Source organism: Panthera pardus, unplaced genomic scaffold, assembly GCF_024362965.1.
Source record: "Panthera pardus isolate Hobbes unplaced genomic scaffold, ASM2436296v1 HiC_scaffold_8, whole genome shotgun sequence".
In the NCBI taxonomy this organism is placed as follows: domain Eukaryota; kingdom Metazoa; phylum Chordata; class Mammalia; order Carnivora; family Felidae; genus Panthera; species Panthera pardus.
In genome coordinates this window covers 60,133,477-60,152,004 of record NW_026527013.1, presented here as the reverse complement: position 1 = coordinate 60,152,004, position 18,528 = coordinate 60,133,477, and the positions used below count along the sequence as shown (strand labels likewise).

The following is an 18,528-nucleotide window of genomic DNA, read 5'->3' as shown; positions in this document are numbered from 1 at the left end:
TTATGACAGGTGACAATTCTGCTGTACCTGGCAGAAGTGATGGTTCGGCTCACGTGGCACCAGGCTCTGGATCCAGACAGCCACTGCATCCCCTACCTCACAGGGCTGGGGGACCTGCTAGGGACTGGCCTCCTGACACTCTGCTTCCTTATCAACTGGTTATTGAGGAGTGAAGCAGGGCTGGATGACATCTCAGACCCAGCATCCGGGCCTCCCTAATGAGCCCAGGCAGCCGTATTTGCTCAGTAGAATTTTCCTTCCCACCAGCAGGGTACAGAATAGTTTCTCCCTGACTAGGTCCTCAGGAAGGATGGTTAACACCCTGATTCTGCAGTGACCCTTTGTCAGTCTTCCAGGGACACTCACACATCTTGACTCTGGAGTTGGAAGCTGAGCCTGTAAAGGTGAAGGAGACCTGAAATCAGAGGCAGTGTTTGTGTACATGTGACTGCATGCTCCTGGGCTTGAGTGTGCACTCATGTGCTGGGTGAGTGCAAATAAGTGCATGTGTGTGTGTGGAGAGCAGGAGACTCTGGCCTGAAGACGCTGAAGGAAGAGGTATGTCCAGTGCACTGGGGGGATGTGTGGGCAGTGTTCTGTGTCCACACAGCCTGTACTTGGAAGGAGCAGGAAGGAAACACTTTCTGTGCCTATACCTCAGGACTGTGCTGTGGCTTACCCACAGGCTGACTAGATCCAAGCTTCATGGGCTATTCTGCTGATGTGCCTGCAAATGTGCAACCCTTCCCAGGACAGCCCTTCCTTGCATACCCTTGTGATCTGCTCTTGGTATTTAATCCTGTCACTATTTTTCTTTTTCTTTTTTTATGTTGAAGCCAAACTTCTGTTTAGATTTTAGTGATCACAAAAGTATAAAATAAAACATAGATTATATTGTACTTGGCCTTTTGTGTCTTTAAAGGTAGTTAATGCAACCATAAGACTTGGGGTCTGTAAGTAACAAATACCTCTGGCATTTCTCTAGTGTCTATTTCTCAAACTGTGGTCTCTAGCAGAGAAGCATCAAAGTCAGGGAAACTTGTTAGACATGGAAGTTGTTAATCCTCCTTCCCCTAGGCCTGCCAGTCAGCCTGTCTTGGGGTGGGGTCAGCAAGGTGGGTTTAACAAGCCCCATGTTGTTCTGATGCACTCTTACATTTGAGAAGCACTGCCCCAGAATGTCCTCACTTTTTAAAATGTTTACTTCCTGTTTCTTAATCACTCATCATAACAACTTTAGCCATGATTTGGGTTGAGGATTATTATCTTCACATGGTGAAACGGGTATTTACTTATTCATGTCATCTTGGATGAAGACATGTGTGAGACAGGTCAACACTGGAGATGCATATAGTTCCTTGACTGAGGACATCACCAGGTATATACCCTCTTGCTAGAATGAGGGAAATTTATGGGATGAATTTTTCTGCCAGGTTGAAGTCGACATTGGGGAGGAATTTTTCTGTACAGAGGAGGTAAACATGAGGATTGAATACAGCTTTCACATTGAAATCATCACAGATGTATCCATGTGCAGGTCTGAGATCATCATCAGAGATGAACCCAGATGAGGTAAGGTTATCATTGGAAATGATCCCTAATGCAGGGCTGAAGTCAGAATCTGGGATGAATTTTCCTATGGGGTAAGGTCATCATAGGTGATGAACCTAGCTGCAGAACTGAGGGCACCATCAGGCATAAATCCAGGTGGTTCTCATAAGGACAGTCCTGCTGCAGCTCCAGTACTGAGGTCAACATCTAGCTGAATCTGGCTACAGTGTTGAAGTGGCCATCAGGGTTAAATCCACACACAAAGCTGAGGAATTATTGGGTATAAATCTGGTTGTGGAGCTGAATATCTTAGTTGGGATGAATCCTGCTATGGGACTGAAGTTAGTAGCTGGGTTAATTTTATCTATGGAGTTTTGATAAGAGTGAGGGGCAGGAAGTGGGTCAAGGTGAATATAAATTTAAGATTGAAGCCAAACTCAAGGTTCGATTAAACCTCACATCGCAAAGCTGTACATGCTCTGGCTGATAGTGTCAAGGGCCTGAATCAGGCAGAAGGATAAGGTCAATTCCTTGGTCAAAGTCATGGTTGTTTAGATCCAACTTAATTCACAGATGTAGATATGGTCTGGACAATAGGAAGATGATGAGGATTTGAATCAAGGTGAAAGTCAAGGTCAAATTCAACATCAGTATCAAGTTTAAGGTCAATTTATAGTTAAGGTCAAGATCAGTTCCAAGACCAGGAACATACAGATCATCCCTGATGTATGACGATTCGACTTCTGATTTTTCAACTTCACAGTGATGTGAAAGCAATCTGCATTCAATGGAAACCGTACTTCAGATTTTGAGTTTTGATCTTTTACTGGGTTATTGGTATGGTATGATACTCTGTGGTGACGTGGGGCAGTTAGCAACAGCTGCAGCTGTCTGTCAGCCAAGCAATTGTGGGGGATAACAATTACTATCCTTACAGCCATTCTGTTTGTCACTTTCAGAAGAGTATTGAAATTATAGGAGATAGTCAATACTTTGTTATCTAATAGCTTTGTGGGAAACGATTAAGCTCTGATGTTTGATAGGTTAGGTGTATTCGATGCATTTTCCACTTATGTTTGACTTAAAATGTGTTTATTGGGATGTAACCCATCATAAACTGAGGAGGATCTGTATTTAAGTTCACAATCATGGCTACACATGTCCTCGATGATTAGACAAAGAATTGGGTGTGAATCATGGACAAAGTCAAGATCAAGGTCAAATTCATAGTTTGATCTAGATATTATCTTGAACAACAATCAGGAACCCGATGAGGAACTGAATCAAGGTCAAGGTCAATTTCATGGTCACTTTAAGGTCAAAGTCCTTATGGATTAAGAATCAAGGGGTCAAGTTTGTGTTTGAAGTGAAACTTGATTAACATATTAGGGACAGATTTTCATTGAGGTCAGCATCAAGGTCAAGTACAAGGTTAAGGTTAAGGTCATGTGTTAAGACCTAGACATAGTTCAAGGTTAATATCAAGATCAATTTCAAGTTCATATTCTGGAGTAGACCTATACATGAGAGTCTGAGACAGGTGGTGGTCTGAATTATGAACAAAGTCATGATAAAATTCAAGTTCAGGATCAAAAGTCAAGGTTAAGTTCCAATTTAAAGTCAAGATCGGGGTTAAAATCAAGTTTATATTTAGAAGGTCTGGATGATAATCTGGGTCAGAATGTGGTCTAAACCAGGGTCAAGGTAAAGGCAGATTTCAATGTGTTAAGGTCATGTTAAAGGTGAAAGACAGGAGGGATTGGGCAACACATAGTATGGATTATAATCAGGAGCAAAAAGTAAATCTGATTTAGTGTCAAGGTCAAGATCAAAGTAAAATTCAAGCTCAGATTCAAAGTCTGGGCCAAGTTCAAGACTAAGATCAGTTAAAAAGACAAATCAAACTAAACTTCAAGTCAGGGCAACACTACAATAAGGTCAAAGTCCAAGTCCAGTTCAAGTTATAGTTCTACGCATGATAAAGTGGGTCTGAACCAGGGTTTACATCAAAGTCAAGGAGAAATTTAAAGTACAGGTCATCCTTGAAGCACCTGGGTGGCAAAGTTGATTAAGCTTCTGACTCTTGGTTTTGGCTCAGGTCATAATCTCACTGTTTGTGAGATTGAGCCTGCTTCTGGCTCTGCGCTCGCAGCATGGAGTCTGTTGAGATTCTCTCTCTCCCTCTCTTCCACTCTTCTGCGCTCACTCTCTCAATCTCTCTCTCAATCTCTATCTCTCTCTCTCTCAAAATAAATAAGTAAACTTAAAAAAAAACGCATTTTCCTGCCTTGTCAAAAATTAGTTGGCCATATATTTATGGGTCCATTTCTGGGTCTCTATTATATTCCATTGATCTATGTGTCTTGTTTTTGTGCCAATACCTTACTTGCTTGATGATTACACTTTATAATACAGCTTAAAGTCCGGAATTGTGATGCCTCCAGCTTTGGTTTTCTTTTTCAAGATTACTTTTCTTTTCAGGGTCTTTTGTGATTTTATACAAATTTTAGGATTGTTTTTTCTAGCTCTGTGAAGAATTTTGATAGGAATTCCATTGAATGTGTCAATTGCTTTGCATAGTATTGACATTTTAACAATATTTGTTTCTCCAATCCACGAGTGTAGAATGTTTTGCCATTTCTTTGTGTCTTCTTCAATTTCTTTCATAAGCTTTCTATAGTTTTCATCAGACAGATCTTCATCTCTTTGGTTAGGTTTATTCCTAAGTATTTTATGGTTTAGGTGCAATTGTAAATGGGATAGATTCCTTGGTTTCTCTTTCTGCTACTTCATTATTGGTGTATAAACTTCTATATATTGATTTTATATCCTGTGCCTTTGCTGAATTCATGGATCAGCTCTAACAGTTTTTTGGAGTCTTTCAGGTTTTCCATGTAGAGTATCATGTCATCTGCAAAGAGTGAAAGTTTGACTTCTTCCTTGCCAATTTGGATGCCTTTTATTTCTTTTTTGTTGTCTGCTCCAGCTAGGACTTCCAGCAGTATTTTGAAGAGCAGTGGTGAGAGTGGACATCCCTGTCGTGTTCCTGATCTTAGGGGCAATCTCTCAGTTTTTCCCCATTGAGCATGATATTAGCTGTGGGCCTTTCATATATGGCTTTTATGATATTGAAGTATGTTCCTTCTACCCCTACTTCCTTGAGGGTTTTTATCAAGAAATGATGCTGTATTTTGTCAAATGCTTTTTCTGCATCTATTTTAAGGATCATATGGTTCTTATCCTATCTACTCATATGGTGTATCACATTGATTGACTTGCAAATATTGAACCAGCTCTGCAGCCCAGAAATGAACCTCACTCAATCATGGTGAATAATTCTGTTAATGTACTGTTGAATTCGATTTGCTAGTATCTTGCTGAGAATTTCTGCATCCAAGTTCATCAGGGATATTGGCCTGTAATTCTCCTGTTTAGTGGGGTCATTGTCTGGTTCTGGAATCAAGGTAATGCTCCCTTCATAGAATGAGTTTAGAAGCTTTCCTTCAATTTCTATTGTTTGGAACAGTTTGAGAATAGGTATTAACTCTTTTTTTTTATAATTGTTATTAACATTTATTTATTGTTGAGAGACAGAGTATGAGCAGGGTAGGGGCAGAGAGAGACACACACACAGAATCCGAAGCAGGCTTCAGGCTTGAGCTGTCAGCACAGAGCCTGACACGGGGCTCGAACCCACAGTGAGATCATGACCTAAGCCACAGTTGGACACTCAACTGACCAAGCCACCCAGGCGCCCCAGTATTAACTGTTTTTTAAATGTCTGGTAGAATTTCCCTGGGAAGCCATCTAGCCCAAGACTCTTAATTGTTGAGAGATTTTTGATAACTGGCTTCATTTCTTTCCTTGTTATGGGCCTATTCAAATTTTCTGTTTCTTCCCTGTTTGAGTTTTGGTAGTGTGTGAATGTCTAGGAATTTGTCCATTTCTTCCAGATTGTCCAGCTTGTCAGTACATAATTTTCATAGTATTCTGTTATAATTATTTATTTTTCTATAGTATTGGTTGTGATCTTCCGTTTTTCATTTGTGATTTTATCTATTTGGCCCTCTTTTCAAGTAGTCTGTCTAGTGGTTTATAAATTTTGTTTAGTCTTTCAAAAAACCAACTCTTAGTTTCATTGATCTGTTTTTTTTAATGTGTGTTTTTTTTTATTCTATATTGTTTATTTCTGCTCTAGTATTTATTATTTCCCCTTTTCTACTGGCTTTGAGCTTTATTTGCTGCTCCTTTTCTAGCTTCTTAAGTGTAAGGTTAGGTTGTATATTTGGGACCTTTCTTGCTTCTTGAGATAGGCCTGAATTGCAATGTATTTTCCTGTAAGAACTGCCTTTGCTGCAACTGAAAGGGTTTGGACTCTTGTGTTTTTATTTTCATTTGCTTCCATGTATTTTTTAATTAACTCCTCTTTGACAAAGCAGGAAAGAGCATCCAATGGAAAATAGAGAGCATCTCTAGCAAATGGTGCTGGGAGAACTGGACAGGGACATGCAGAAGAATGAAACTAACACTTTTTTACACCATACACAAAAATAAATTCAAAATGGATGAAAGATGTAAATGTGAAATGAGAAACCATCAAAATCCTACAGGAGAAAACAGGCAGCAACTTCTTACTTGACATGCCTCTGGAGGCAAGGGAAATAAAAGCAAAAATGAACTATGGAGACCTCATCAAGACAAAAACTTCTGCACAGCAAAGGAAACCAAAAAAAAAAGGCAACTGATGGAATGGGAGAAGATGTTTGCAGATAACATATCAGATAAAGGGTTAGTATCCAGAATCTACAAAGAACACCCAAAAACAATCCAGTGAAGAAATGTGCAAAAGACATGAACAGACTCTTTTCCAAAGAAGACATCTAGATGGGTAACAAACACATGAAAAGATGCTCAACATCACCCATCATCAGAGAAATACAAATCAAAACAGCAATGGGATACCACCTAACACCTCTCAGAATGGGAAAAAATGAACAACTCAGACAACAACAGATGTTGGTGAGGATGTGAAGAAAGGGGAACCCTTTTGAACACTTGGTGGGAATGCAAACTGGCTCAGTCACTCTGGAGAATAGTGTGGATGTTCCTCAAAAAAATAAAAATAGAACTACCCTACTACCCAGCAGTTGCACTACTAGGAATTTATCCAAAGGATACAAAAATGCTGATTTGAAGGGGCACATTCATCCCAGTGTTTATAGCAATGTTATCAGCAATATCCAAATTGTAGAAAAAGCCCAAATGTCCATTGGCTGATGAATGGATAAAGAAGATGTGGTACGTACACACACACACACACACACACACACACACACACACACACACACACACGATGGAATAGCATTTGGTGATAAGAAAGAATAACATCTTGCCATTTGCAACAATGTGGATGGACTGGAGGGCAGTATGCTAAGTGAAATAAGTCGGTCAGAGAAAGATACATGATTTCACGCATATGTGCAATTTGAGAAACTCAACAGATGAACCTAAAGCGATGGAAGGAAAAATAAGATAAAAACAGAGAGGGAGGCAAACCATAAGAGACTCTTAAATACAGAGAACAAACTGAGGGTTACTGCAGGGGTGTTGGTTGGATGCATGGGCTAAATCGGTGATAGGTATTGAGGAGGACACTTGTTGGGATGAGCAATGGGTGTCATATGTATGAGATGAATCACTGGGTTCTACTCCTGAAGCCAAGACTACACTGTATGTTAAATAACTTTAATTAAAAAAAAAAAGTACAGGTCATGTTTAAGTTTGTACTTAAAACCAACATTGATGCCAAAACCAAGTTTTAGGTGAAGTTCAAGGTTAAATGCAACTTCACATTCAGGGCTATACATTGTCTAGACACTTTATAGAAAAGGATGAGTGAGTCACAAGAAAGCTCAAGGTCAAGATCATAATCAAAGCTAAAATCAAGGCTAAAAGTAAAGAAATGTTAAGTTTGTCTGAGTTAGAATCAAAACAAGGCCAAGGAACATTCAAAGTTAGCATTAAAGAGAAGATCAAGACCAATGTCAAGAAAGAAAAATCTAAAGAAAAATAAAAATCAAGGTTAAGCTCAAGAATAGCACATAGTATTCAAGGAGAAGTTGTAGACTAGCCAAGACTGAGTGTGAAAGTAATGGCATTTAGATGGAGGGGAATGAGTGTGAAAAGAATGGTGGTTGTATCATACAGTGAGTGAGCATAGAGTGGTTGTTGAATGCACAAAGTTTAGTGTGCAAGGAGTGGAAGTTGGGTGATAGGAAATACTTGTAGAGTGATTGCTAGATTACACATGAGCGCACAATGAGTGGAAGAATAGCACAGTGAGTTTGCAAGGATTTATTGTTGAATGGCACAGTGTGCAAAGAATGGAAACTGCAAAGTGCAGAATGAGTTAAAAAAGAGTGCCTATTGATTCGCATGGAGCAAGTGTGCAGGAAGTGATTGTTGAATGGCAGAGGAGTGGTACTGGATGGAGAAGATGGAGTGCATTAAGAGAGATTGTTGAATAGCAAACAGTGAGTGTTCTAGGAAAGGGATTGGGCTGTACATAATGCATGTGCAAAGAATAGTTGTTGAATTTCACACTGTGATTATCCAAAGAGTGGTTTGCAAATCACAGTGAGTGTGGAAAGAGTGGTTATGGAAACACTAAATGTGCACAGAGAGGATGTTGAATGGTATACAGTGTGAATATCAATTATTAATTGGAAAATAATGGGTTTGCAAGGAAAGGAAGTTGGTAGGACCTGCCAAGAATACATATAGTTTTGGAATTTCACACGGAGTATGTAAGGGATGATTGTCCAATGGCATGGAATGGGTGTAGTGAATGGAATTTGGATGGTGCAGAATGAGTATAATGTGTATGAGGTTGTTCTTGAAAAGCATACAATGTGAGTGCAAGGAGTGGCATTGGAATAGCAATAATGAGTGTGGGAGGAGTGGATATTAAGTCACAAGTGGTGGTGAGTAATCCAGTGTAATTGTTGAAGTACAGTCGGTGTGTGAGAGATGTTTGAATAGCTCAGAATGAGTGGGCAGGTATTGTAAGTTGGATGGAACAGAACGAACATACATAGAGTATTTATTGCAGATAGTGAGTGTGCCAAGAGTGAGCATTGGATACCATGATGTTGGTTTTAATGAGTGGAAGTTGGATTGTGCAAAAGGATTATATATGAGAGGTTGGTCATTTGCACACATAGTTTTGTGAGTCACAGACACTGAATGTGCAGGCAGGTAGAGCTAACTGGCACTGAATGAGTAGCCTGGAGTGAAGATTGGATTGGAGGTGGAAATAATGTCTGTTGGAAAACCCACAGTGAGTGTGCAAAGAGCGACTCTTGAACTGCAGGCAATTGTGCACAAAGAACGTATTAAATAGCACACAGTGTGCAAGCGATGATTGTCAAATGAAAGAGTGACATTTGAATAGAGCAAAAGAAATGTGCAGAGAGATTGAATTATACACAATTTGCTATGAATTGGGGAGTCAGTGTGTGTGTGAGTATGCAAAGACAGTAAACAGAATGTGTTTAGAATGAGTAGAATATGGATGGTGCAAAACTAGTATTCAAAGACTAGTTTTTTAATACTTATTTTTTTAAGTTTTTATTTAAATTCCAGTTAGTTTATCATGTTTTTCAAAGGGACACATGCACCCTGATGTTTATAGGAACGTTATCTGCAATAGTCAAATTATGGCAACACCCCAAGTGTCCATTGACTGATGTATATATATCATCCATTGATCCATCCTTCCCACTTTACTCTCGAATCCTCACTCTGGAGGTGGATTCCCTCCCTGGCCCCAGCCTATTCCCTCGTGGCTCTGGAGGGCAACAGGAGGCTGCTGAGCCCTCTCCCTTGCTGGGATTCTGCTGACCCCAGTTCTCTCCTAAGACCACACCCCACCTCCTCCCTCAGCCAGGCGCTGCTGATACCTGGTGTACCCCTTCACTGCCATCCTACAGAGAGGGCCCTTAACCCTGGACAGGGGAAGATGAGTGGTTTCTGTCCCGTGACAATGTGTGTTCTGTCCCCAATCCCATTCAACTGGCTGTACCTACCAGGATGAGTTTATATTCCCATTGGCCTTCCTGGGTAAGGGCCATCTTTCTTCCATCTCTGCTAAGGCCCAGAAAGGGTGGGAGATGAAAAAAGAGACAAATAAGAACAAGGGAAATGGAGTTGAGTAAGGGAGAGCTGGGTTCCAAACAGATGGTAAAATAGAGGATGGGGGATGGGTTGGGTGAAAATGACTTGGAAACGCTCATTAAGCATGACAGAGAATGACCTGGGAAAGAAGCAGAGGGAGAAATGAAAATAGACAAATCAGCAGAGGGAGGGAGGGAGGCAGAATAGAGAAGGAGGCCCTGACCATCAGTAACAATGTGGGCAATAGAAGGGTAGATCCAATCATACCTCAAGATCATAAAAGCCATACATGAATGACCCAATGCTAATATCATCCTCAATGGAGAAAAACTGAGAGCTTTCCCCCTAAGGTCAGGAACAAGACAGGGATGTCCACTCTCACCACTGTTATTCAACATAGTATTGGAAGTCTTAGACTCTGCAATCAGACAACACAAAGAAATAAAAGGCATCCAAATCAGCCAGGAGGAGGTCAAACTTTCACTCTTTGCAGGCGACATGATACTCTATATGGAAAACCCAAAAGATTCCACCAAAAAACTGCTAGAACTGATCCATGAATTCAGCAAAGTTGCAGGATTTAAAATCAATGCACAGAAATCAGTTGCATTCCTATACACCAACAATGAAGTGACAGAAAGAGAAATCAAGGAATCAATCCCATTTACAGTTGGACCAAAAACCATAAAATACCTAGGAATAAATCTAACCAAAGAGGTGAAAAATCTATACACTGAAAACTATAGGAAGCTTATGAAAAACATTGAAGAAGACACCAAAAAATGGAAAAAGATTCCATGCTCCTGGATAGGAAGAACAAATATTGTTAAAATGTCGATATCTACCAAAGCAATCTACATATTCAATATAATCCCGATCCAAGTAACACCAGCATTCTTAACAGAGCTAGAACAAATAATCCTAAAATTTGTATGGAACCAGAAAAGACCGTGAATAGTCAAAGCAATCTGGAAAACGAAAACCAAGGCAGGAGGCATCACAATCCCAGACTTCAAGCTATACTACAAAGCTGTAATCATCAAGACAGTATGGTACTGGCACAAGAACAGACACTCAGATCAATGGAACAGAATAGAGAACCCAGAAATGGACCCACAAATATATGGCCAACTAATCTTTGACAAAGCAGGAAAGAATATCCAATGGAATAAAGACAGTCTCTTCAGCAAGTGGTGCTGGGAAAACTGGACAGCGACATGCAGAAAAATGAACCTGGACCACTTTCTTACACCATACACAAAAATAAACTCAAAATGGATGAAAGACCTCAATGTAAGACAGGAAGCCATCAAAATCCTCGAGGAGAAAGCAGGCAAAAACCTCTTTCATCTTGCCCGCAGCAACTTCTTACTCAACACGTCTCCAGAGGCAAGGGAAACAAAAGCAAAAATGAACTACTGGGACCTCATCAAAATAAAAAGCTTCTGCACAGCGAAGGAAACAATCAGCAAAACTAAAAGTCAACCGACAGAATGGGAGAAGATATTTGCAAATGACAGATCAGATAAAGAGTTAGTATTCAAAATCTATAAAGAATTTATCAAACTCAACACCCAAAAAACAATCCAATGAAGAAATGGGCAAAAGACATGAATAGACACTTCTCCAAGGAAGACATCCAGATGGCCAACTAACACATGAGAAAAGTCTCAACACCACTCATCATCAGGGAAATACAAATCAAAACCACAATGAGATACCACCTGACACCTGTCAGAATGGCTAACATTAACAACTCAGGCCACAAGAGATGTTGGCAAGGATGTGGAGAAAGAGGATCTCTTTTGCATTGTTGGTGGCAATGCAAGCTGGTGCAGCCACTCTGGAAAACAGTATGGAGGTTCCTCAAAAAAACAAAAATAGAACTACCCTACAACCCAGCAATTGCACTACTAGGCATTTATCCATGGGATACAGGTGTGCTGTTTCGAAGGAACACATGCACCCCCTTGTTTATAGCAGCACTATCAACAATAACCAAATTATGGAAAGAGCCTAAATGTCCATCGATGGATGAATGGATAAAGAAAATGTGGCATATATATACAATGGAGTATTACTTCAATCCAAAAGAATGAAATCTTGCCATTTGCAACTACGTGGATGGAACTGGAGGGTATTATTCTAAGTGAAATTAGTCAGAGAAAGACAAAAATCATATGACTTCATTCATGTGAAGACTTTAAGAGTCAAAACAGATGGACATAAGGGAAGGGAAACAAAAATAATATAAAAACAGAGAGGGGGACAAAACAGAAGAGACTCATAAATATGGAGAACAAACTGAGAGTTCCTGGAGGGGTTGTGGGAAGGGGGATGGGCTAAATGGCTAAGGGGCATTAAGGAATCTACTCCTGAAATCATTGTTTCACTATATGCTAACTAATTTGGATGTAAATTTTAAAAAATAAAAAATAATTTAAAAAAATAAAACAAAAAGAGGTGTCTCCATTCCTCTTTTCCTGGTGTTAATAATGACCTGGCATGGACAAGGTAACCAGGAGTTTGGACCATATAGCTTAGTCTAGCTGAAGTACTAGAACAATTAAATTCCAAGAAAGAGATGATGAGTACTTAATAGGGCTTTAGGATTAGTTGCAATAACAACTATTATAGTTTGTTCCAATAAACCTGGTAATTAAATTTGCCTCTTAGAGATTCAAGCATCTTGAAGGCCGAATGAGAGATTTGTTCATGGAAGCACAGACTATGGCAGGTGTGCCTATAACATCAGCTTACCAGTGAGTTTAGCTGCAGTTGCAGCTGATCCTGTAATCCTAGGTTCTTCCAAACTAAAATTAGCACCATGGAATTTTCCAATTTTTTCCTCAGGGCCTTCTCCAAAACCACAGGATACCATTCATCCATTACCCAACAGAAGCCCAGAATTGATGGGGGAAAGATAACAATGCTGGAGGTAACCCTCAATCAATGAGCAAAAGTGCCTGGTGGATGAATGCCCCAGCCTCTTGTGTTTGGGAAAGACAATGTTGGAGATGATTTTATGCACATCTTTATGATCCCAGAAAAATTTAACCCTAACTATTCAAAGCAAATATTTCAATAGTGCACCATTAGTTTTGCTTTTCTCTGTATCACTCTGCCAACTTCCTACTCTATCTCTGGAATTATCTTGCAAATAAACCACCTGCAACTCAAAAAATAAATAAATAAAAATAAATAAATAAAATTTTTTTAAAAAGGGTAGATCCAAATTCATTATATGCTGTGATGGTTAATTTTATATGCCAGCTTACTTGGGTTAAGGGGTACTCAGATAGCCGATAACATTTTAGTTCTGGGTGTATCTGTGAGAATGTTTCCAGAAGAGATTAGCAGTTGGAGCAGTAGATTGAGAAAGAAGATCGCCATTCCTCATGAGACTGGGCATCATCTAATCCATTGAGGGCCTTAATAGAACAAAACAGCAGAGGGAGGGCAAATTTGTCCTGTGATTGAGCTGGGGTATCCATCTACTCCTACTCTTGGACATTTATGCTGCTGTTTTTCAGGCCTTTGGACTCAGACTGGGACTTAGCACCACTGGCTCCCCTGGTTGTCAGGTGTGAAAGTTGGGACTAGAACAATACCACTGGCTTTCGTGGGCCTCCAGCTTGCAGATGGCAGATTGTGGGACTTCCTTCTCAACTTCCGTTATTGTGTAAATCAATCCCACCTAATAAATCTTTTTCTGGATATCTATATATATCCTATTGGTCCTGTTTCTCTAGAGAACACTGACTGGTACAGATGCTTTTAACCTTTCCAATTCCCCCTATACATTTATTTTGTCGGATTCAGAGTGAGGTCTCAATGCTTCTCCAGTCTTTTTCACATATCAAAAATACAGGCATACCTTGGAGATGAAAAGCATTTCACCTTTTCTCAAGGTTCTTCTATGTTGTAGCCTAACTTCCTTCTTTTTCAAGACAGGAAAATATTCTTTTGTATGTATAGACCACACTTTGGTTATCCATTCATCCATTGATGTACATTTGGGTTGTTTCCACATTTTAGCTATTGTTTACTATGCTACTATGAACGTGGATGTATTTTATTTAAAATTAATTTTGTCTGATAGTATAACCACCCCTGATCTTTTTGGGTGCTATTTGTATAGAATATCTTTCCATACTTTCCCTTTAACTCTATTTATGTCTTTTGATCTAAAATCAGTCTCTTGTAGACAGCAAATACTTCAATCATATTTTTAAATCCATTCTGCCAATCTCTGCTTTTTGACTGGAGAGTTTAATCCACTTTTGTTTGAAGTAATTACTGGTAAGGAGGGATTTGTTTCTATCACTTTGCTGTTTGCTTTCCGTGTGCTTTATAGCGTTGGGGTTTTTTTTGTTTTTGTTTTTGTTTTTGGTACCTTATTTCCTGCATTACTGTCTTCTCGTGTTTAGTTGATTTTTTCTAGTGAAATGTTTACATTATGTTCTCATATCCTTTTGTGTATAGCTGCTTTCTTCATGGTTATCATGGGAATTACATTTAACATAGTAAGTTATAATACCCTAATGTGTATTTATACTAGTTTAACTTCAATAGCATGGAAACACTCTGCTCCTTTACAGCTCTGACCCCACCTCCTTTCAGTTAGTGATGTCACAAAAGTATATACTTTTGGATTGTGAGTCTAAAACATAGAGTAATACTTCTTTTAAAAAACTACATTAGTCTCTTAATGTAGAAAGGAAAAAGCAGAGATGGAAACTAAAGTTATAATGATACTAGCTTTTATACTCATCCATGTATTTCTTTTTACCAGAGTTCTTTATTTCTTCATAAGACTTTGAGTTACTTTCCATTTCCTTTTAATTTCAGCCTGAATGACTGCCTTCATTGCAGGGCTGGTCTAGACATAGCAAAGTTCTAAGCTTTGGCATATCTGGGAATGTCTTAATTTATCCCTTGTTTTTTGGGGGGGAGGGGGGAGAATCCCTCCATCCATCCTCCCTCCCTTCCATCCTTCCTTCCTTTTCTCCCTCCCTCTCTTTTTCCTTCCCTCCCTCCTTTTCTTCCTTCCTCGCTCCCTCCTTCTTTTCTCCTTCCTTCCTTCCTTCCTTCCTTCCTTCCTTCCTTCCTTCCTTCCTTCCTTCCCTCCCTCCCTCCCTTCCATCCTTTCTTCCATTCCATTCTTCCTTCCAAATCCTTTCTGCTGGTCCCTCTCCTTCCGTTCCCTTCCTTCCTTCCCTTCTTCCCCTTCCTTGCCTTCCTCCTTTCCTTTCCTTTCCTTTCCTTTCCTTTCCTTTCCTTTCCTTTCCTTTCCTTTCCTTTCCTTTCCTTTCCTTTCCTTTCTCCCCTTCCCTTTCCTTCCTTACCACCCTCCCTTTCTCCCTTTGTCCCTTCCTCCCCTTCCTCCTTCCTTCCCTTCCCTTTCTCTTTCTCTTTCTTTCTGAACTTTTATAAACATATGTTATGTTAGTTTAAGGTGTATAATATAATGAATCAACAATCTCTCTCTCATTTTTTAAAGACAGTTTTGCCAGAGTAGGATTGTTGGTTGACATTTTTTTCCCCAACATTTTGAATAGATCAACCCACTGTCATTTGGCCTCTGAGGCTGCTGAAGAAGACTGTGCTGATGATTTTATTGGGGTAAATCTCATAAATGCTGTCTTCCTTCAGGAAGGTCATTAACAAGAGTCAGCAGACCTCCAGCTTCCTAAGCCTTTTCTGTGAAGTCCATAGCATGAAGGGCTGTGATCACACCAATATCATAAAAATGCTCCAGGTGACTGACAATACAGAAACACTCTTCCTCAGAGTACATTAGTGGGGGTGACATATTTGGTTATTTACTGGGCCATGGCTGCATGACACAGAAAGAGTCTCAAGGCAAATTCTAGCAGCTAGTATCCACTGTGCAGGGTATCCACAGTGGATCCACCTTCCACCTGTGAAGGGTATCCACCTTCAGGGACTGAAGCTGGAGAGACTACTTTTTGGTGTTAACCTGAACATAAAAATTGTAGACTTTGGCCTCAGCAATGAGTTCACCATCAGCCATAAGCTGAACATCTACTGTGGCAGTCCCCACCCCCCAACTTATGCTCCCTCAGAACTCTTCTGGCCCCGTGATGGATGTGTGGATCCTGGGAACCAGTCTGTCACCATGGTCACTGGTGCCCCTGCCTTTTGTGGGAGAGGACTTCTGGCAGCTATGGAAGCAGATCCTGAAGGGGCAATACTATATCCAAAATTCTTCCTTCTTGAATGTGAAAACCTCTTGAGAAAACTGACGGTCCTCAACCCCAGTGACAGAAGAATGTTAGAAGATATTATGAGAGATACATAATGTGGTGCAGGAGAAGGAACTCAGGCCTTACAATGAGCCACTCCATGACACCAAGGACCCCCAGGTGACTCAGGTGATGATGAACATGGTCTATGTGTGGGACCAGATCTAGGACCCATCAACATCCTGGAAGTTTAACAGTGTGACGGCCACCTCCTGGATTTTGAATTCTGAGAAACCCAAGATGGAGGGCCATGCCATCACAGCAAGGCCCTCCCCTTCTGCTGACTCCAACAGCTGCAATCCTTCCCAAACCCAGGAGGCTCAGCAGGTGTCAGAGGCAGTAGAAAATGCTGCCGGCATGAGCCAGCTATACCTGCCTGGTTGTTCAGTAAAGAAACACAGAAGCCTAAAGGGGACCAGGAGACAGAGCAGATAGTGCCTGCCATTCCCCACCCAGCCTGAAGTGAAGGACCCCCATCTCCAGCACAGCATCTCAGTGTGGCCCTGGAGCATCCTCTGCCTCCAGTTCAGCCCCCAGTGTGGCCCTGGTACCTCCTCCACCCAAGGCACTAGCAGCAGTAATAAAGCCCTGGAGTGTGTTCTCAAAAGGAAACTCCTCCACACCAGGCAGCTTGAGGGTATGACCCCAGCCTCCTCCTTTGGCCAGAGCTAGGGCTGGCATGGAGTGACCATCATGTTCCTCATGTCTTATTCTAAGACACTTGTGTTTTAGGCTGCCAAGCAAGAACCAGAATGGCAAACAAAATAAAGTTAAGTCAGTTTAATCTGTCATGGGGGATGGCCAAGGCAGGGATCAAATACTGGGGAGGTCGAGCCATACTCTATACATTTTAAATGGAAAGAAAAAAAGATGCTGAGCTCCAGGGAGTCTGGCGACATGGTACAGGAGATTGGTCAGAGGCTGGAAGGGGTACAAGAAGTACCCTTGCAAGCTGCTCTGGAGTTCTCTGCATGGGATTCAAATCAAGAGGGTATCCCACGTCTATAGCCAGAAGAGGAGAGGTCGCTCTAGTTGCAGTTTCATCCCTCTGTCCCCATCGTGACTGGGTTTTTTCTTGGAACACTTCTCCTCTCCCCTGCTCTTCTCTGTCTTTTCTTCCATGTTTAGAAAAAGGGGGGAAGTTCTACCAAATCCTGTAATAAAAGCTCCAGAAAGATGTATCATAGATATTGTTTTGCATCCTCCCCACACAGAATTGGGGCTGCGCATGCCCCAGTGGGAGGAGTGTATAGTGAGGTAGTACTTGGGAAGTCACCAGAACAACTAAATGAAAAAATGACTTAAGGGAATTATCACAAGAGGATTGCAGGGCAGAAATGCAGAGATTGTGTATTACCCTCCTACACTAACATTGCCCAACATTTTCAGAAGGACGAAGGGGAGCATTTGGGTCCTGTGCCTGTGGTAATTGTGACCAAGAGTTCACAACAGGGTAACAAAGTCCCATGAACCAGCCTGTGTGGGAGTCAGAAGTGGTGTGGGTGTGGGCCCCAAAGTGGCTTAGGGGTCACTGAAGCTTGCCACTGAGTTTCTTGACTGTAATGCAGTAGTTGGATCTCTCCACTGTGATGGTTTTTCCTTTTTATAACAGTAGTGTGGAGCAGTCCTTCTAAGAGGCCTGAGGTATTGGCTGTTTATCCAATTCAAAGTTCAAAGGGGCACTCCATGAGGATCCAGACATTCTGGGGGATTTATGGCAAGAGACAGCAGCCAGAAAGGTGCCAGAAAGGTGGCTGTAAAAGCCTGGTTTCCAGAAAACAGGTATTTACATTTTTTGGCAGTGAATTTGTGGTTTCAGATAGCTATCGGGGAGCTACCCTGTGGGCTTCTAAGAAACACGAGGAATCTCCAAGATGTCCCCTGACTGCTTTGGTGACGCCCAGCTGCACTGTGTGCACAGTCTTTCAACATGCTGTGACCCTGCCCAGGGATGGTCCTTGCATCTGACCAGAGAAGATGCTCCATTCCCCCTTACAGCAGGGCCAGGGGAAGCAAGAAAAAGTACTAGGGACAGGGTGGGGGTCTTGTGGCTCCCCCCACCGAGTTTTGGTTTTCTTTATGATGGACAATTCAATGTGTGGTCAACCAGCTTTGCTCTCCTTAGAATCCATCCATGGCTCTTCTCCCCTTCAGGGCAAGTCCCAGTCATTTAGTGGGCTTTTAGGACTCTCCTACCTGTCCCCATGAAGACTTTTTCACCATCACCCTGCACTTGCACACACTGAATCATTCACTTTCCCACAGATACATTGCCTATGTGGCTTCCTGTCTGAGAAGCCCATATGCTGGATATTCAGCCAAATGACATTGCCCCCCCCCCCCCCCCCGCCAAGATGAACCACACATAGATCCCACCTGAAGAATTCATGGTCCAGTTGGGAAGACAAGGCAGGGACATAATTACAGTACAGTCACCTGTTCATAGGTGCAAGGGGAGGGATATTCAAAGCACAACACATGTTCATCTGCTGCTGGAGGTATCAGGGTGGCTTCCTGAAGGAGGTGGTGTCTA

At 41.3% G+C, this 18,528-nt stretch overlaps 2 protein-coding genes across 7 annotated transcripts in view; one reads left to right on the top strand and one right to left on the bottom strand.

Annotated features, from left to right (window-relative positions):
* SLC41A3 (solute carrier family 41 member 3) overlaps positions 1–899 on the top strand; it is a 55,331-nt gene extending 54,432 nt beyond the window's left edge. For all 4 annotated transcript variants that reach the window (XM_053896895.1, XM_053896896.1, XM_053896898.1 and 1 more), the window contains one exon: positions 10–899. In XM_053896895.1, coding sequence (XP_053752870.1) covers positions 10–219 — 210 coding nt within the window. In that variant the 3' untranslated portion in view covers positions 220–899. The remainder of the gene's footprint in view (positions 1–9) is intronic.
* LOC109261385 (solute carrier family 41 member 3-like) overlaps positions 1–18,528 on the bottom strand; it is a 319,912-nt gene that overhangs the window by 228,210 nt on the left and 73,174 nt on the right. The window lies entirely within an intron of this gene.